Source organism: Nicotiana sylvestris, chromosome 2 (assembly GCF_000393655.2).
Source record: "Nicotiana sylvestris chromosome 2, ASM39365v2, whole genome shotgun sequence".
NCBI lineage: Eukaryota > Viridiplantae > Streptophyta > Magnoliopsida > Solanales > Solanaceae > Nicotiana > Nicotiana sylvestris.
The window spans coordinates 38,141,484-38,162,492 of NC_091058.1; the positions used below are offsets into that span (position 1 = coordinate 38,141,484).

Sequence of the window (21,009 nt, forward strand, 5' to 3'; positions counted from 1 at the left end):
GGTCCCCTATCTGGTTAGCATTGTCTTTTACCACTGCATTTCTAAAGTTATACTGACACACATCTCTTACACTAGACACACCAGCAGTAGGAACTATTAAAATATCTCCAAGCAACTTTACATCAAAGACGATGTCCACCCCATTGACCAAAGCACAAATATTGTCAGTATCAACTGGAAAAAGTCTAGCAAAGAAACTTTGTACCTCCTCCTCATATACCTTAGGTGCATCAATTTGAAATAGATGCACCCAACGTTGAAACTCGACCATTTCCAGAATTTGATGCATTCCAGTTGATCATAGGCTAAAAACTCGTGTTTTAGTCATTGTAACAACACTTTAATTATTGCATTTTACAAAGGTTTGAGCTTAAATAATAATGAATTGTACTAAATTCATGCTTTATACCTTGCAGGAAGCTAATCCGACTTAAGAAATAAATTTGGGATGAATTTGACTGATTTGGGGCTTTGAAGTCTGAGAAAAAGCTAAATAAATCAAGTCGAGATCGTGTTCGGGGGTCGCAAAGGAAGCCCGGATAGCAAAACAAATGAAAAAATGCAACAGCACAAAAAATTGCACTGCCGCGCCACGGGGGGCGCCGCGTGGGGTGTCGCGGTAGTGCAAATATTTTCACTGCATTGTTTTGCTCCATAGCCTTTGTCTAATCCATGTACGCATCGCACGGGGCATCGCGGGGTGCACCGCGGGTGTGTAAAAATCACAAAATTATTCTATTTCGGACTACAAAGGGCATACTTATCAAAACCACTTCCTGCACGATTAAAAAGGCAAAATAAGTGCCATTATTGAGGGAGACCTGTTTTTGGAGAGAAAAACAAGAAGGAGATTCATCTTTAAGAAGAGAATCAAAGAGGAACATCAACTTGGAGAAAGGATTAAAAGAGTTTTTCTAAACCTTCTCCTAGTATTTACTCATATTATGTTTAAGATTTTTATTGTTGGTGTTTGTATCATTATGAGTAGCTAAAAACCCAAATATTCTGGGTTTATGGGTGTTAGATGATTATGTTGTTTGAAGCTTAGATTGATGATCTTGAAATTATCGTTAAGGGTTGTTTATTTGATTCTACTGTTAATTATGTTACTGCGTAGCTAACAGTGAAATACTATTTACGAATCTTGAGTTAAACTTGAAAAAGGAAATTCTTGATTGCATATAGAATCAAATAGAGCAAGATCTGGATCCTGGGCATCGGGTGAAAGATTCGCGATTAAGATAGAACTATATTTAATTGCCTTGTATGGTTGAGAAATAGGATTTGTAAATGCATTTGAGTTAATATTAATACCATAGAAATATAGGTATTAATTTAACTTGAATAGGCGCATAAGAAATCGACATATTCTTATGGGTATTATTAACCCTATAATCAATAACCCAGATAATTTAATAAATCATTTTTAAGCTAAAAACGTAGCATGATCTCTAGCAAGCCCATAACCCCGGGATATCTCTTTTATTAATTGTTAAAAGAAAAATTCATAAGTGGCATTGTAACTTTGCATTGTATTATTGTTTGTCTACTAGTTAAATTGTAAATTGGTTATTTATGTATTTTGTGATGAATTAGCTTGAATCGATAATTGTTTGAGTTTGCATCAGTCTATAAGTTGATCATAAGTCCTCGTGGGAATGATACTTTACTTATTACTATATTACTTGAAGATCGCGTACACTTGCGTGAGTATTTTGGTCGCAACAAGTTTTTGGCGTTGTTGCCGGGGACTTGGAAATCAGCTACTTGACTAAGTTAAGCTTTTATCAGCTATTGGTTTAAGTATTAATTTTCAGTTCATTTTGTTTGTATCACGCAGGCTCTTCTCTTGAATGCGGAGGAGTAGAAGCACAAGCAATTTCTTCCCTCTTGATCCTAAAATTGAAATAACACTTCATAGAGTGAGGAAGGAGTTGGAAGCTAGATACGAAACAGAAAGAGAGTTGGACATTTTAGTTCAACCACAGCCAACAGTGATGGCAGGTAATGGAGGGCGTCTGGTGATAGAAGCTGCAAGGCCAAATCTTGCTAATATGACTCAGGCTATTGTGAAGCCTGATATCACTGGTCACTTTGAGCTTAAACAGTACATGGTACAGCTGATTCAGTCCACTAGGCAATATGTAGGTCTATCTCATGAAGACCCGCAGAGGCACATTCAGAATTTTTTGGAAATCACGGATACTTACAACTATCCAAATGTTTCCAAGGACTATGTCAGGCTAACCTTGTTTCCTATTTCATTGTTGAGGTAAGCTAAAGAATGGTTGCAGAAGGAGCCTGCTAATTCAATCCATACTTGGGATGATTTAGCAAAGAAATTTTTAATCAAGTTTTCCCCCACTAAAAAGACAAAGTCTTTGCGGAGCCAGATTCTTGGGTTTCAATAACGGGATGGTGAGACTCTTCGCCAATCTTGGGAAAGATACAAGAAACTACTCTGAGACTGTCCACATCATTGTCAAACTGATGAGGTATTGGGCCATACTTTTGTTGATGGATTAGATGAGACTTCAAAAATGAATCTTGATTCAGCTTGTGAAGGTAGTTGCATGGCGAGACCATATAGTGAAATACAACTTCTGCTAAACAACTTCACTGCTAATGATCATAATTAGCAAGGTGGGAGAGAACCAAGAAGAGCAATGAAACAGAAAGCAGCAGGGGTACTTGAACTAGATAATTTTGCCGCCATGAGAGCAGATATAGCAAAATTGGCAAATCAAATGAATAGAATGACAATGAACCAGACACAACAAATGCAACATGTTCAACAAATGTCGATTTGTTGTGAAATATGTGGTGATAATCACACAAGTGACATGTGCCCAACGAATCCTAAATCTATTTATTATGTGGGACAACAAAGCAGAGGTCCGATGAACCAACAGCCACAATATGGGAACACTTACAATGCAAATTGGAGAAATCATCCTAATTTCTCTTGGGGTGGAAATCAATCAAATCAGAATCAATATAGACCCCAAGGAAATTTTAATCAACCGCAAAGGCCACCCCAACAGGTAGAAGAAAGTACAAATGATTTGTTGAAGAAATTATTGCATGACAATCAACAACTCAGCACTGATTTCAGAAATCTTGAAAGACAAATGGGACAGCTAGCTACAAATCAAAATACTAGGCCTGCATGTGCTCTTCCAAGTGATACAGAGAAAAATCTGCAAGTTAGTGCAATTACACTTAGAAATGGAAGGGAATTAGAAGAAGTTCCAAAGAAGAGAAAAGACAAGACTATACCTGAGGGTGAATTGATTCCCAAAACAACACAGGAAGCAAAGAAAGATGATATAGTTTTAGTGCCTGTGAATGTTCCAACGCCACACAAAGATTGCAGAAAAAGAATGATGATCGCATGTTCAACAAATTTCTCTCTATGTTGAGTCAGATTCAATTGAATATTCCATTGGTAGATGCGATTCGTGATATTCCAAAGTATGCCAAATACATAAAAGATATTGTGGCTAACAAGAGGAGATTGACTGAATTTGAAACAGTTGCACTTACTGAGGAGTGCACTTCAAGGGTCCAAAATAATCTTCCTCAAAAGCTTAAGGATCCTGGCAGCTTTACTATCCCTTTGAGAATAGGTAATGCTGATGTAGGCCATGCACTTTGTGATTTGGGAGCAAGCATAAATTTGATTCCATTGTCCTTGTACAAAAAATTGGGTTTGGGAGCTCCAAAACCCACCACTGTGATGTTGCAACTAGCAGACAGGTCCATAGCTTACCCAGAAGAGGTGATTGAATATGTGCTGCTGAAAATTGGGAAATTCATTTTCCCGAATGATTTCATTATCTTAGATTTTGAAGCAGGTGAAAAAGTTCCTATTATATTGGGACGACCTCTCTTGGATACAAGTAATGCTATAATTAAAGTAAGAGAGGGAAAAATGATCATGAGAGTTGACAACGAGGAAGTTGTTTTTAATGTATACAAAGCAATTCAACTTTCTCGCAAGTATGAAGAATTGTCTATGATATCTGTCATGGAGATGGATGAGCAACGTATTGCCCCAAGTGTATATTTGAAGGATTCTTTAGAGAAAGCAATTGTGTTGTTCGAGAGTTTGGAGATTAATGATGAGGTTGAAGAGATGAAGCATTTTTTGAATGCATCATGTGAATATATGAAAGGTTTAAATCCCTTTGAACCTTTGAACAGACCAAATGGTCCTCCTCCGAAGCCATCAATTGAAGAAGCTCCAAAATTGGAACTAAAGCCTTTACCTTCTCACCTTCATTATATTTATTTGGGTAGTTCTGATACGTTACCTGTTATTATTTCTTTTGACTTATCTGAATTGCAGGAAGAAAAGTTGCTGAGAGTACTATGCGAGCATAAAAGAGCAATTGGGTGGACAATGTCTGACATAAAAGGTATTAGTCCAGCTTTTTGCGTGCATAAAATTCTCATAGAGGAAGGACACAAGCCGAGCATAGAACAACAACGCCGCCTAAATCCCAACATGAAAGAGGTGGTAAGAAAAGAAGTGATTAAATGGCTTGATGCAGGTATTGTATTTCCAATCTCTGATAGCAAATGGGTAAGTCCAGTCCAATGTGTTCCAAAGAAAGGAGGAATGACCATAGTGACACATGAAAACAATGATTTGATTACCATTAGAACTGTTACTGGGTGGAGGATTTGCATAGATTATAGAAAATTGAATAATGCCACCCGAAAAGACCATTTTCCTCTCCCCTTTATTGACCAAATGCTTGATAGATTAGCTGGGTAAGAATACTATTGTTTTTTGGATGGTTACTCAGGATATAATCAGATTGTTATAGCCCCAGAGGACCAAGAGAAGACCACATTTACATGTCCCTGTGGGACATATGCATTTAAAAGAATGTTATTTGGTCTTTGTAATGCACCTGCGACTTTTCAAAGGTGTATGATGGCTATTTTTACTGATATGGTTGAAAGATTTGTGGAAGTATTTATGGATGATTTTTCTGTATTTGGATGTTCTTTTGATGAATGTTTAATGAATCTTGACAAGGTGCTTGCTAGGTGCGAAGAAACAAATTTGGTACTAAATTGGGAAAAATGTCATTTCATGGTAAGAGAAGGCATAGTCCTAGGGCATAAAGTGTCCAAGAATGGATTGCAGGTAGATAAAGCAAAGGTGGAAGAAATTGAAAAATTACCTCCACCGACATCAGTTAGAGGCATTCGCAGTTTCTTGGGCCATGCAGGTTTTTATCGTCGTTTCATTAAAGATTTTTCAAAAATTTCATCTCCTTTGTGCAGGCTTCTTGAGAAAGATACAACCTTCAAGTTTGATGATGCTTGTCTGAAAGCATTTGATGAGATGAAAAGAAGATTAGTTATTGCACCAATTATCATTTCTCCGGATTGGAAACTTCCATTTGAGTTGATGTGTGATGCAAGTGATATAGCCATTAGAGCTGCTTTGGGGCAGCGAAAGGAGAAAATCTTTTACTCAATTCATTATGCAAGCAGAACTCTTAATCCAGCTCAAATGAATTACACTGTTACTGAAAAAACGTTGCTCGCAATAGTATGGGCATTTGATAAGTTCAGGTCCTATCTAGTGGGAACCAAAGTCATAGTTTACACAGATCACTCAGCTATCAGGTATTTATTTGCAAAGAAAGATGCCAAGCCAAGGTTAATCCGATGGGTTCTTCTTTTGCAGGAATTTGACTTGGATATTCGAGATCGAAAAGGGATAGAGAATCAGGTTGCAGATCACTTATCACTGAAGGAGAATCAATCAAAGAAACATTTCCTGACGAACATTTGCTAGCCATCACTTCGGATGAAACCCCGTGGTATGCTAATTATGTGAATTTCATTGTAAGTGGGGTGACTCCACCAGAATTCACAGCTGATCATAGAAGAAGATTTTTATATGACGTGAGATTCTACATGTGGGACGAGCCTTTTCTATACAAGCAATGCGCAGATCAATTGGTAAGAAGGTGTGTCCCTGAGGAGGAGATGAATGCAATATTGCATGACTGTTATTCTTCTCTGTATGGAGGTCATCATGGTGGAGACAGAACTGCACAAAAGGTTTTGCAATTAGGTTTTTACTGGCTAAAATTGTTTAAAGATGCACATGCTTTTGTTAAAAATTGTGGCAGGTGTCAAAGAACAGGTACAATCATGAAGAGGAACGAGATGCCTTTGCATAATATTTTGGTAGTAGAGCTCTTTGATGTCTAAGTGGGTGGAGGCCATTACTCTTCCTACTAATGATGCAAAGGTAGTGGTAAGCTTTGTAAAGAAGCACATTTTCACACGTTTTGGAACTCCAAGGGTGTTGATAAGTGATGGAGTAACAGACTTTTGCAACAAATTTTTGAAAAATGTTCTAGCAAAATATGGAGTAAGACACAAGGTTGCTACTGCATACCACCCTCAAACGAGTAGTCAAGTTGAAGTGTCAAACAGGGAGGTAAAACAGATTTTGGAGAAAACAGTGAGTGCAAATAGGAAAGATTGGTCTGGTAAGTTAGAAGATGCATTGTGGGCTTACCAAACTGAATGCAAGACTCCAATAGGTACTTCTCCATGCAGGTTGGTTTATGGAAAGGCATGTCATTTACCCGTTGAGCTAGAACACAAAGCTTATTGGGCAATCAAAAAGCTAAATATAGATATGGACTTAGCCGGTGAAAAACGACTGCTACAACTCAATGAACTTGATGAGTTTCGGTTACATGATTATGAAAATGCCAAGTTATATAAAGAAAAGACCAAGAGGTGGCATGACAAGCACATCCAACATCGTGAGTTTGAGCTGGGTCAAGAAGTTTTCTTGTTTATTTCAAGGCTAAAGCTTTTTCCTGGAAAGCTTAAGTCTTGTTGGGCAGGCCCTTTCATTGTGGTAAGTGTGACTTCTCATGGAACAGTTGAATTGCGGGACATAAATTCAAGTTGTACATTCTTGGTGAATGGGCAGCGAGTAAAACACTATTGGGGTGGTGATATTAAACGTCACAAAACCTCGATAGATTTGGTTGATGCATAATGACATGTTGAGTCGTGCCGCGACGTTAAATTAGGCGTTTGTTGGGAGGCAACCCAATGACTAACATCGCTAACTTTTAACTGTAGTTGATAAATATTAGATTTTTGATGTATAATGTTTTTAGTCATGTGCAAGCATGAATTTGGCATAAAATCAATGTACAATGATGTAGGGGTAAATTGTGAGCCAAAAATCGAAAAATGGGCTAACTCAGTGAAAATTTAGCCTACCGCGTCGCATGGGGTGTCGTGCTACACACCGCGCCAGGCAAAATTGCACAGATGAAGCAGAATACAAACTTTTCGGAGCATCTAGGATTTTTGGCCTACCGCGCCGTGGGGTGCGTCGTGTGGGGCACCGCGGCTGGCAAGTTTTATATAAAAAAATTTATTGCTTAAATCTGAACCCCCCTCCCTTTATTTCATTATTTCACTCCCCAAACTCTCTTCTTCTCTATTACTAAACTCAAGCACCCCAACCAAACAAATTCATTCAAAGATTCATCCACAAATCCTTCTTCTTCTTGCAAGGTAAGTATTATCTTCTCTCTTTTCCTTCAAACTAGTAGTATTTCATTTTGTATTTCTTTCTTATTTTCAAGTATATTTGTATAAACCCTAGCAAGAATTGTGTTCATAATCTTCTTTTAGTTTCTTTTGTTAATATTGTTAAAAATAGTATTAGAAGATTAGCTTGTATATTCTTTTTGGGGTTATGGAGAATTTGAAGGTGTGTTGAGGTGAAATGAGTTGATTTTCTTGTTGAAGATTGTTAAAGAGTGTACTAATCCGAAAATGCATATAAGAAAGTGAAAAATTGTGTATTGAATATTATTGTGAAGATGTGGTGATGTTATAGTTGTGATGAGAGGCATATTGGTGTTGTTGATATGGTGATTATGCCTCTTTTGAAGTTGAAATTTTAAGAATAAAAGACATGCTTACAATGTGTTTGTTAAAATGTCTAAGTGACATAAAATTGAGTAATGTTGCAAATTGAGAAACAAATTGCATTGCGAGATGTTATTATTGATAACAACTATAACATTAGGCCAAACCATGATTTTTTCGCTTTCTTTATGTAAAAATGAGGTGTAAGATTCATGCTAATGTGCCTATGTAGTATATTTTGTATATAAATTTTGAATTTTGTAAAATAGACAAATTTCTTTTTATGTTTATGTTTAATATTAATTTAGCTTGTAAAATCTAGCTTAGTTTTTGATTTTTATTTTATTTTTAATTGTTGCAAGTCTCTTTAATGATTGGGTAGGTCGATAAGCATTATATCATTCTAATTGAAAAACAGGGTAGTCTGAATCTCTGTCATACATGTTAAGTGTCAACATGATATAACATAAGTGTGGGGTATTTACTCCACTTGCTCTTAAAATAATTTTGTGTATCTTTAACTAATATATCATGTTGTGTAGGTATAATGTCTCGGCGCCCAAGCAAAAGATCAAACGCTGGCGTATCTGAGGCTGCATCTACTAGCCGACGTGGAGGTAGAAAGGCACCACCTCCGGCACCAGTGGAGGAGGAAGAGGAACACTTTGACCCAGATGCAGATGAGGTGCCAGAGCGCAAATATGGCATCAGGGCTATTCCAGCCCATACAATACAATGGTTCCAATCCTTCGTCCGTGTTGTGCCACCAACCCCAGAAGTTGTCATAGATGAAGCAAAGCTTGCTCGTAAGTATAATGCCATATATACTAACATTCGAGCTTTGGGTTTTGAAGGGTTGTTTCGTCAAGGTGATAGTGTGAACATCAACTTGGTAAAAGAATTTTATGCCAATTGGCAACCAGGCGGTGTTTTAGATGCCATCTATCAAGTCAGGGTCAGAAATAGAGTGATCCCATTTCCGTCAAAAGTCATAAATAAAATAATGGGTTTCACTGAACATTCACATAAGATGTTCCAGAGGTTCGTGCATAGACCAGATTACCCAGACATCCGTACACAGCTATGTGGGGAAGATTCCTTTGCCTTGTGGACTAGAGATACAAATTAGTGTCACAAGAAAATGAAAAAGGGAACATTCCAACGTCCTGCACGAGTCATTTTGAAGATAATAAATGCCAAAATAATGCCAACACAAAGTAATACAGACGTATCAAAACTAAAGGTTTGCTTAATTTATGCATTTTTAACAGGAATGCAGGTGGATCTTGGGAAAATTATGCTGGAACACATGTCAAAGGTGAGACCTTTTTGGGGACGCCGCCTACACTATCCGAGTATGATTACTCGGTTATTGTGGACGCACTTCATTGAAGAAGAGTATCACTATGATCGGCGGATAGAAGTAACATATCCTATCAGGGCGCTTGATGTCACGACTGTGATAGGTCCGCCTGCAGCTGCACTTAACCCCGATCAAAGGTTTGTCCGGGTGGAAGAGACTTGCAGATATTATTTGCTGACCCGCGCCTTCGCGCTTCTAGAGGGGAAGTGAACTTGGAAGAGGTGCAACAAAATCACCCTTTATCTCCTTTCAAATAATAATGGTTAAGAATGGCTCAGCATGGACAAATCCCACCGGATGAAGATGTGAACTCTATTCCCTCATATGACGAGGAATATTTGCGCACCTTTGAGGATGACGATGCTTAGGACAATGGCCTTAGGGAGTCTTTTCTGATCTATTTTTTATCTTTTCGCATTAGGGACAATGCAAATTTTTTAAGTGTGGGGTGGTTGGCCCCTATTGTAATGTACTTACTTTTATATTTTTCGTATTTTGTTTGATTGAGTTTAGTTATTTTGTTTGATTTTGTTTAGTTTGTTAAAATTGCTTTTAGTTTGTTTTGTTAGGTTATAGTGTTGATAGATAGTAAGTAATCCTAATTTCGGTATAGATCCCTGCTGGATTTTCTTGTTATAAAATAAAGTCGAAATTCGAAAATATATATATATATATATCCATCAGAAAAATTCAAAATTTTTGAGTTTGCAGTTTTTGTTTTGTTTTATTTTTAGTTTAGTGTATGCTAGTTTTGGTTTATATTAAAGGTTGGAGAAGAGATTTGTTGGTTTATATATATATATATATATATATATATATATATATATATATAAAGAGTGAAAAATAATTCATATATGTATATATATAGGGGTGAATTTTCAGTAGTAACATTCCCTAACTTATGGTGCTTAAAGAAAGGGATTTGTTGTTAGTATAAAAAATGTCAAAAAGGTTGGAGATGGTTTAACATAAGAGTAATGCTGAAATTGTGAAATGAAATGGTGTATATATGAAGTGCTCAAAGAGATGTAGCTACTACATTCTATATTTATCACACCCTTCCTAAGCCTGCATTACAACCAATTAAAGTCCTATTTGATCCTTGATTGAATAAGCTTAATTAGTAGAGTATTACACTAGGAGCAAGCATATGGTATGTCATCTGTTGCACATTAATTTCAATTCTGAGAGTGAGTTAATTCTTCCTATTTTGAGTTCCTAAATATTTGTGAATAATATATTGAGAGGAACTAGTCTATATTAGTTGTGGGAGGGCACATGATTTGTGAAAGCAAGGAAACGTTTTGACCTTTGTGTTAGAGTAAGTGAGCAAGTTATGAAAAAGTGTGGCACTTGTGAGTCATGTCTTGAGGTTGAACTATTATGAATTGGTACTTAAGTGTCGGCATGTGTTGTTATAGAAATTGTTTGATAAAAAGGTTGTCCTTATGTGAAATGTAGGTCAATTGCTCGAGGACGAGAAATGGTCTAAGTGTGGGGTGTTAATCATAGGATAAAAACTCGTGTTTTAGTCATTGTAACAACACTTCAATTATTGCATTTTACAAAGGTTTGAGCTTAAATAATAATGAATTGTACTAAATTCATGCTTTATGCCTTGTAGGAAGCTAATCCGACTTAAGAAATAAATTTTGAATGAATTTGACTTATTTGGGGCTTTGAAGTCTGAGTAAAATCTAAATAAATCAAGTCGAGATCGTGTTCGGGGGTCGGAAAGAAAGTCCGGATAGCAAAACAAATGAAAAAATGCAACAGCACAAAAAATTGCACTGCCACGCCGCGGCAGTGCAAATATTTTCGCTGCATTATTTTGCTCCGTTAAAATGCATTTTGCCTTTGTCCAATCCATGTACGCATCGCACAGGGCACCGCGGGGTGCGCCGCGGATGTGTAATAATCACAAAATTATTCTATTTCGAACTAAAAAGGGCGTACTTGTCAAAACCCCTTCCTACACGATTAAAAAGTAAAAAGCAGTGGCATTATTGAGGGAGACCTGTTTTTGGAGAGAAAAACAAGAAGGAGATTCATCTTGAAGAAGAGAATCAAGGAGGAACATCAACTTGGAGCAAGGATTAAAAGAGTTTTTCTAAACCTTCTCCTAGTATTTACTCATATTATGTTTAAGATTTTTATTGTTGATGTTTGTATCATTATGAGTAGCTAAAAACCCAAATATTCTGGGGTTATGGGTGTTAGATGATTATGTTGTTTGAAGCTTAGATTGATGATCTTGAAATTATCGTTAAGGGTTGTTTATTTGATTATGTTGTTAATTATTTTACTGCGTAGCTAACAATGAAATACTATTTATGAATCTTGAGTTAAACTTGAAAAAGGAAATTCTTGATTGCATATAAAATCAAATAGAGCAAGATCTGGATCTTGGGCATCAGGTGAAAGATTCACGATTAAGATAGAACTATACTTAATTGTCTTGTTTGGTTGAGAAATAGGATTTGTAAATGCATTTGAGTTCATATTAATACCATAGAAATATAGGTATTAATTTAACTTGAATAGGCGCATAAGAAATCGACAGATTCTTATGGGTATTTATTAACCCTATAATCAATAACCCAGATAATTCAATAAATTATTTTTAAGCTAAAAACATAGCATGATCTCTAGCAAGCCCATAACCCCGGGATATCTCTTTTATTAATTGTTAAAAGAAAAATTCATAAGTGGCGTAGTAACTTTGCGTTGTATTATTGTTTGTCTACTAGTTAAATTGTAAATTGGTTATTTATGTATTTTGTGATGAATTAGCTTGAATCGATAATTGTTTGAGTTTGCATCAGTCTATAAGTTGATCATAAGTCCTCATGGGAACGATACTTTACTTATTACTATATTACTTGAAGATCGCGTACACTTGCGTGAGTGTTTTGGTCGCAAAACCAGCCATCTCAGAGATTGTGGGTCAAACGTATGACCCATTAGAACTTTTTGATGCCTCGGGCACTTAGAGCCAAGGCTGACTTCACTTCTCATTTTCTTCACAGAAATAGGTTCTTCAAAAGATTCAAACTTGCGTTTCCCGGACTTCTCTCCACTGACTTTGCCTTTTCCCTTGGATTTGATTAGGGCATCCTCATCAGACATGGAAAACTCACTCACCACCTCTTTCATATTAGACCTATATGTTGACCCTTTCTCTATTGAAATAGGCTTCATCTTTTTCGAAGACCGTTTAACAAGTGAACCAGGTTCATCTGGGGTTTTCTCTTCTACCTCGACTACAGGGATCACCTCCTCACTTATAGGTACACCAACTTTCTACTTTTCTTCTGACTACTTTTCTTGCCCTTTTGAAGAGCAGAATCATAGGCCACTTTAACTTGAAGCCTGGTAGTAGGTCGTTTGATTTCAGACTCAAGGGTGGACACAACCCTCCGCTTACTTATGAATGCATCAAGAGCCACACTATCTAGGTCTTCCTCATTACTGGATCTCATTTCATGTGCTTGAATTTCTAGGGGCATAGCATCGAATGCGGGAATAGCACTGTCCTGGGAATGAAAGCCCTGACCTGGGTCCTCCGAAGAGGGATCAGGTTCCTCATGTGATGCCCCAGTAGTATCTGCTACTGCGTCCCCTTCAACAGCTACAATGACCCCTTCTTCTTCCACACTTTGTGTCTCGTTTTTTTTAGATGTAATCTCATGCAGTACACCATCAGCGGATACCACAAACATGGTTACAACATTTTTCTCTTCCTCAACCGGTGCTTCCACCACCATGGAATCAGTAGCAACAATGGCAGAACTCTGTAACCTCAGGATTTTGACCTTGTTCTCCACTTAGTGGTTGACTAGTGGGAACATTAGACGATGGGGAGAACGGAACAGTAGTTTCAAGGGTTTCTAAATTGGGAAGAGATTGGGAAATTGGGGAAGCTGTGATTGTAGCCTCAGGAGTATTAGAGGGTGAGGAAGGCTTATTGAGAGTGGAAGGTTCCATAGATTGATCAGTGGTAGTTACAACTGAGGCAGGGAGATCGGAAGTCGTCTTAGCCACTGAAAGAAGTGGTATGACGATCCTTTTTGGGTGATTCTAGTGTAAGACTTAAGGTTAAGAAGAGCAGAAAAAAGGGTTTTTAAAAGGAGAGGATAATTATAAAGAGAGAGGAATAGACATCGGTTCTGAAATGGCAGTTTGGCACGGAGAATTGCAATGTTTTAGAGGGAGATGGAATGATTTGAAATGAAGAGACGTGACAGCAGGATCTAAGAAATTGATGACACGACAGTTGTGTTTTCTACCCTTTTTTAAGACGTGTATTAAAGGATGCACAGAAGTGATGACCCAAAAGGTCATCACTTGTTTTAAAAACAAATTCTGTGTTTTGAGACCTTAAAAATCTCTTTCTATCTCACCTCAATTTGCGTGCGCAGTCCGGGCGCATAGCCGAAAAGCCAATATGTGAAAAATGATGAATTTTGGCTTTAAAATGAATTTAAGTTGACTTCGGTCATTATTTTGGGTAAACGGACCCGGGCCTGTGATTTGACGGTCCCTAAAGGTCTATAGGAAAATATGGGACTTGGGCATATGCCCGGAATCGAATTTCGAGGTCCCAAAGCCGAGAAATGATTTTTTTAAAGAAATTGTTTTGCTAAATTAATTATGAAGTCAAGAAGGCAATTTATGTTTGAAACCATTGGTGTCGGGCCCGTATTTTTGTTCTGGAGCCTGGTACAAGTCTTATATATGATTTGAGTCGAACCTGTGAAATTTGGTAAGAAACGAACTTGAAATGATATCAATCGGACCTTATTAGAGAAGATTGGAAAATTTAATGTTCTTAAGAAATTTCATGATTTTGATGCTAAATTCATAGTTGTTGCTGTTATTTTGGCGATTTGATCACACGAGCAAATTCTTAGGGTTTTTTTGAGTTAGTATGCATGATTGGTTAGAGCCCCGAGGGCTCGGGTGAGTTTCAGATGGGTTTCGGAAGGTTTTCAACTTAGGAAAAATTGCAAGTTTTTGTTGTCTCAGGTGCACAGAGGTTTTGTTTTTTGCGTTCCTGTGGTTACACTCATGATCGCGTAAGGTAATTTTCTTAGGTGCCAGTTTGTTCTTCGCGAACACTGAGCTTGGGATGCGAATGCGAGGTTGTGGGGGGAGTACCCTTCGCGAACGCATACAGGCACTCGTGAACGCATAAGGTTAAAGGCCTAGGGGGTTTCATATTTGTTCTACGTGAACATAGCCATCTGACCGCGAATGCGAGCCGTCAAAACCGAATGCGATGATCAGCTAAGCCTGACCTATCGCAAACGCGACAGGCAAGGCCTGCCCAGTGATTTTTAAACAGTAACAAAACATATGGGATTTAACCTAAATTTCATAACTTCTTCTTCCAAACTCCAAATTGGGCGATGTTTGAAAGGGAACTTCACCACAAATCCATAGTATGTAATCTTAGACTCATTTTCTTCAATTTCCGTTAACACCCATTAGATTTCTAGGCCTAAATCATGTTCTTAAGGATATAAAATTAGGGATTTGGGTAGAGTTAGGGCTTTTGGTATAATTAGGATTTAGACCTCATTTTGGGGTTGGATTTTGGAACCAATTACATATTCGGGCTCGTGGGTGAATGGGTGATCGGGTTTTGGTCCGAACCTCGTATTTTGACCAAGCAGGCCCGGGGTTGATTTTTGACTTTTTGGGAAGAATGGTAGGAAATCTATAATTAAGCATTGGAATTGGATTGTTTAGCATTTATTGATGTTATTAAGTTGATTATGTCTAGATACGATTGATTTGGAGCCAAATTCAAAAGGAAAAGCGGTGTTTGAGGCTTGAGTTGGTCATGGAAGTTCGAGGTAAGTGTTTGGCCTAACCTTAGCTTGAGGGATTAGGAGTCGTGTCTTATTTGCTACGTGTTAACTGTGGAGTACGACGTATAGGCATGGTGACGAGTATCTATACGTCGGTGTCAAGCATACCTGTGAGTCTTGTATTTTAATTTTTATGACTTCGTTTTGGTTTATTGTGCTTCATATGAGCATTATCATCATTGTTCCCTTGTCGGGATGCTATTATCATTATTGTTCCCTTGTCAGAATGTTATTGTCATATTATTGTTCCCTTGCCGGGATGTTTGTTTTGATATTATTTCTCCCTTGCCGGGATGTTGTTGTAATATTATTATTTTCTTGTCGGGATGTTGTCATATTGCTATTATTCCCTTGTCGGGATGCTTTTATGATTGGTTTTGATAAATGAAATGGGAGCGGGTTGCACGCCTGCAATGGTAATATATTAAATGGGAGCGGATTGCACGCCTGCAACAGTAATATATGAAATTGGAGCGGGTTGCACGCCTACAATGGTAATATATGAAATGGGAGTGGGTTGCATGCCTGCAACGGTAGTATATGAAATGGGAGCAGGTTGCACGCCTACAACGGTAGTATATGAAATGGGAGCGGGTTGCACGCCTGCAATGCTATCATAGAAGGGGCACACTCTTAGTAAGTACCCCAAAGTCCTCCAATTGATTCTTGATCCATAAGAGCTGAGCACAGCAGGATGCTGCAGCTACATATTCAGCTTCAGCTGTTGAAAGAGCCACTGAATTTTGCTTCCTTGTTCCCCAAGAGATAAGACATGAACCTAAGAAGTGAGCCATTCCAGAAGTGTTTTTCCTGTCCACAAGATAACCTGCATAATCTACATTAGCATACCCAATCATATTAAAATTGTCACCTGATGGATAATACAGCACCAAGTCTTGTGTTTCTTTGAGATATCTTAGTATTCTTTTGGCAGCCTTGAAGTGAGATTCCTTGGGGTTTGATTGAAATCTTACACATAGCCCCACACTGAAAACAATATCAGTTCTGCTGGCAGTGAGATAGAGGAGAGACCCAATGATGCCTCTATACATGGTTTGATTCACAGGAGATCCAGTTTCATCCATGTCCAGTCGAGTGGTAGTAGCAATGGGAGTGTCTATCACCTTTGATGCTTCCATGTCAAACCTCTTCAAGAGCTCCCTGATGTATTTTTGCTGATAAATAGATATACCCTTTGGGGACTATTTTACTTGAAGACCCAAGAAGAAGTTCAGTTCCCTCATCATGCTCATTTCAAATTCACTTCCCATGAGTTTTGCAAATTCTCCACACAGAGAATCAGATGTTGCTCCAAAAATGATATCATCAACATAAATCTGAACAATGAGCAAGTTCCTTCCTAGTTTCGTTAAGAAAAGAGTGTTGTCAATTTTCCCTCTTTTAAAACCATTTTCGAGGAGGAACTTTGACAATCTTTCATACCAAGCTCGAGGAGCCTGCTTTAACCCGTACAGAGCTTTGTCCAGTTTAAACACATATTCAGGGTGCTCATGGCATTCAAACCCTAGGGGTTGCTTCACATAGACTTCTTCCTTAAGGAGTCCATTCAAAAATGAACTCTTGACATCCATTTGGAACAATGTGAATTCCATTTGAGATGCAAACGCGATTAGAATTCTAATAGCTTCCATGCGAGCCACTGGAGCAAACGTTTCATCATAGTCAATCCCTTCCTCCTGATTGTAGCCTTGGACCACTAGACTGGCCTTGTTCCTTGTGGTAACTACATGTTCATCGAGCTTGTTTCTGAATACCCACATGGTTCTTATAATGGTTCAATTTGGGGGTCTAGGTACCAGGTGTCACACATTGTTTCTCTCAAACTGATACAGCTCGTCTTGCATGGTTGTAATCCAATCTGCATCTTTCAGGGCTTCCTTGATATTTTGGGTTCTATCTGGGAGAGAAAGGCTGAGAAGGCAAGTGAATTCTGGCTCTTGACCTATTTTGTACTCCGGAATATAGAGGGGTGATAATGTTGTCTATTGGATGAGAGCTTTGGTGTCTCCAGTTAGACGCCTGAGGTTCATTTTGAGAGGAGGAAGATATGTTTGGCTGATTTTCCTCTATCTTTCTCTCAGGTACTAGTGGATTTTCCTAAACTGCATCAACCACTCTTTCTTTAGCTTCAGTGGTTGTAACTGAGGTGTTTGGTTCTATTGAAGATGAAGCAACGTTGTCTTCATTTGGCTCATTTACTTGACTCGTCATATATGTCTTTCCATTTGTCATGTTAATGAATTCACCAGGAACTAGTGAGGGTTCTTCATCTTGATCTTCCTCAACACTCTTTTCAAATGATGGATAAGATTCATCAAAAATAACATGAACACTTTCCTCAACACATTGAGTCCACTTATTATATATCTTGTAAGCCTTGCTTTGAGAGGAGTAACCCAGAAATATTCCTTCATCACTCTTGGCATCAAATTTACCAAGCTGATCCTTTCCATTGTTGAGAACATAGCATTTGCACCCAAATGTTCTTAGGTGAGTCATCTTGGGTTTCCTTCCATTCAACAGTTCATACGGGGTTTTGTTTAGAAGTGATCTGATCATGCACCTGTTCACCAAGTAGCAGGCGGTATTAATAGCTTCAGCCCAGAAGTTCTTTGCAATTCCACTGTCGATCAGCATTGTTCTTGCCATTTCCTCTAGATTTTTGTTCTTCCTTTCTACTACTCCATTTTGCTAGGGAGTTCTGGGAGCTGAGAAGTTGTGTGTGATGCCATTTTCATTGCAGAATTCATCAAATTTGACATTGTCAAATTCTGTCCCATGATCTGATCTAATGCATGCGACTCTAGATTCCATCTTCACTTGGATTTTCTTCACAAAGTCCACAAATACCTCAACAGTTTCATCTTTGGTTCTGAGAAACAGAGTCCATGTGAATCTAGAGTAGTCATCTACTATCACGAAATGTATCTTTTTCCTCCTCTGCTTTGCACTGTCATAGGTCCACACATATCCATATGCAGAAGCTCTAGTGGCTTTGAGGTTCTCACATCTCTTTTAGGCTTAAAAGAGGACTTCACATATTTTCCTCTAGCACAGGCATCACAGACTTTTTGCACCTTGAATTGTGACATAGGCAGACCATGGACCAGGTCTTTCTAAATTAGTTTGTTCAGAAGAGAAAAACTTACATGGCCCAGTTTTTTGTGCCATAGTTCAGCTTCATCATCAACAGCTTTCAGACAACTCAGATCACCATTCTGTAAGGACTTAAAATCAGCGACATAGATGTTCTTGTATCTTTTGGCCATAAGTACTATTTCGCCAGTCACTAGATCAGTGACTGTACATATTTTGGACAAGAATTCTACCTTGTTTCCTTTATCACAGATTTAAGAAACACTCAAGAGACTATACTTAAGGCCATTTACATAGTACACATTTTCAATAGAATGAGTGAGTGACTTCCCGACTTTTCCAACTCCAAGAATGTACCCCTTTTTGCCGTTGCCAAAGGATACACTCCCTCATTGCAGGGCTTTTAGTGAAAGAAAGTCTGTGGTATTTCCAGTCATGTGTTTTGAACACCCACTATCCATGAACCATTGTTGACCGCTTCCTTCCACTGTTCCCTGCACAAGAGATTAAGAGTTAGTTTTAGAACCCAAACAAGTTTGGGTCCCTTGTAGTAAGCAAGAGGATGAATAAGAGTTTTCTTAGTCCATGCAGGTAATGTGCGTTTTTTGTCAGTGGAACCTAGTCCCTCTTTTGTAGTCACCGTTTCAGCAAACACTTTATTTTTCTGACCTGATTGATTCTTAGCCTGGACATCTTCCTTGAAGAGCCCAGTGTTCCCACATCTGGTACAAGGCCAGTTATCAGAGACAATGACGTACTTACTGTGAGGGTTGTGAGGAGTTTTCTCCCTTTGGATCCCTGCTCTCTGCCTGTTTTCACAATCATTAGTATGTAAGGCAGTGGTAGCTTCTGAGGACCAGTTCCACTTTAGGGACTTTTCAAGATCATTTTTTACTCTTTCCAGATTAGTTTGGAGAAGCTCTTTTTTCTCAATTTCAGCACACATCCTAAATCTCATAGCTTTCACCTTATTTTCAAGCCTAATTTGTTCCTCACTTGCTATCTCCTTTCCCTTTCTAGAACTTTCAGGTTTTGACTTAGTCCATGGTTTCACTATTGTTTCCCTTAGGTCTACAATTTCTGCCAATAGATCACTCTTTTCTTTTCTGAGAGTTTCAATGGTTTTCTTATGGTCAGTAACTACAACCACTAAGTTGTCTTTAGTTTGTTCAGATTCTCCTAATTCTAAGGTCAAAGAATCTTTATCCTCCACAAGACTAAGAAAATCAGTGATTAATACATCAGCTAAAGACATGAGTTTTTTGGAGAATAGGATTTCAGATTTCTCTGAACATCCCTGAAGTTTACCTCTTTGTTGCCATTGTCTTCATCATCATCTGATTGAGCCATCAAAGCAAAATTTGAGTCATATCCAGTCTCTTCGCCTTCAACTGCCATCATGGAACTATCACCAGTATTAGGTTCATCTTTAGACTCACTAGATGAATCCCCCCATGCTGCAAGAGCATATCTCATCATATTGTCAGCAGATCTTTTTCTCTTGAAGTCCTTGATAGGAACCGAGTTCGTCTTAGCTGTTTTCTCATGATGGTTCTTGTAGAATTATTGCTTTAGGAGAGGACAATTTTTTATGAAGTGTCCAGGCTTTCCGCACTTGTAACAAAGATCACAGTTTCTTAGTCTGATAGAAATGTCCCTTTTTAGCATTTCTCCATGTCTTCTGACCATCTTCTAAAATCTTTTGGTTAGGTAAGCCATGTCACTGTCTTCCTATCTTGAATCATTGTAATCAGCTTTAAGTACCAGGTTCTTTTCCCTTTTTGGTTCTCTTCTTTCACTGTTTATCTTTTTCATCAACTCATGGGTCTTCAAGTTTCCGATCAGCTCTTCTACGGTCAGCTCCTATAAATCATTTGATTCAGTAATGGCATTCACTTTGCTTTCCTAGGAGCTAGGCAGAAAGCTAAGGATTTTCCTTACTAGCTTGTTTCTGGGAATGATTTCATCAAGGGAGTGTAACTCATTTATGATAGAAGTGAATCTCGTATACATATCTTGAATGAATTCATCGTCCCTCATTTTGAAGAGTTCATACTCGGTAGTGAGCATGTCAATCTTAGACTGTTTTACTTGTGTAGTCCCTTCATGAGCTATTTGCAAAGCTTCACATATCTCATTGGCAGTGTCAAAGGTGGAGATTCTATTGTACTCTTCAGGTCTTATTCCACATACTAGAATTTTCTTGGCACGAAAATTCTTCTCCACAGTTATCTTGTCTGCTTCAGTGTACTCTTTGCTGGTTTTTGCCATTGAAAATGGAAGTTCATCTAGTACTCTGGTTGGAACATAAGGACCATCGCATATGATATCCCATAACTCACAATCCTCAACCATGATAAAATCAGGTATTCTTGATTTCCACCACCCATAGTATTGTCTATTGAACTTGGGTGGTCGGTATGTGTTGATACCCAATTTTTCCTCAAACTATTATTAAATTTGTATATATACCTTCAAAATCACCTTTTATAATAATTGGTATTTTTCCATAATTTTCCATATTATTAATTTATTTTTTTAATTTATTCATTACTTTATATCCAATAATTATTCATAAATTATATTACAAGTAATTTCAAAGTATTTCTTATCTCAATATATCATTTTTAATCCTATTAGAATTTAATTATTTTACAAATTAGCCAATTTAGCATTGTTTGGCTATAATTACAATAATTTTGCAATTATAGC

At 37.9% G+C, this 21,009-nt stretch overlaps 2 protein-coding genes across 2 annotated transcripts; one reads left to right on the top strand and one right to left on the bottom strand.

Annotated features, from left to right (window-relative positions):
- The first annotated feature begins 2,666 nt into the window (after positions 1-2,666).
- LOC138884273 (uncharacterized) lies at positions 2,667-5,821 on the top strand. Its single transcript, XM_070165361.1, has 4 exons — positions 2,667-3,396; positions 3,630-4,421; positions 4,557-4,779; positions 5,302-5,821. The coding sequence occupies exons 1-4, from the start codon at positions 2,667-2,669 to the stop codon at positions 5,819-5,821; spliced, it is 2,265 nt and encodes a 754-aa protein (XP_070021462.1).
- Positions 5,822-18,686: 12,865 nt separating this feature from the next.
- Positions 18,687-20,652, bottom strand: LOC138884278 (uncharacterized). The gene is made up of 5 exons (XM_070165364.1): positions 20,239-20,652; positions 20,062-20,160; positions 19,606-19,851; positions 18,938-19,504; positions 18,687-18,791 (listed from the first exon to the last, which is right to left on the bottom strand). Exons 1-5 carry the CDS (start codon positions 20,650-20,652, stop codon positions 18,687-18,689), a joined length of 1,431 nt encoding a protein of 476 aa, XP_070021465.1.
- Between the last annotated feature and the right edge of the window lie 357 nt (positions 20,653-21,009).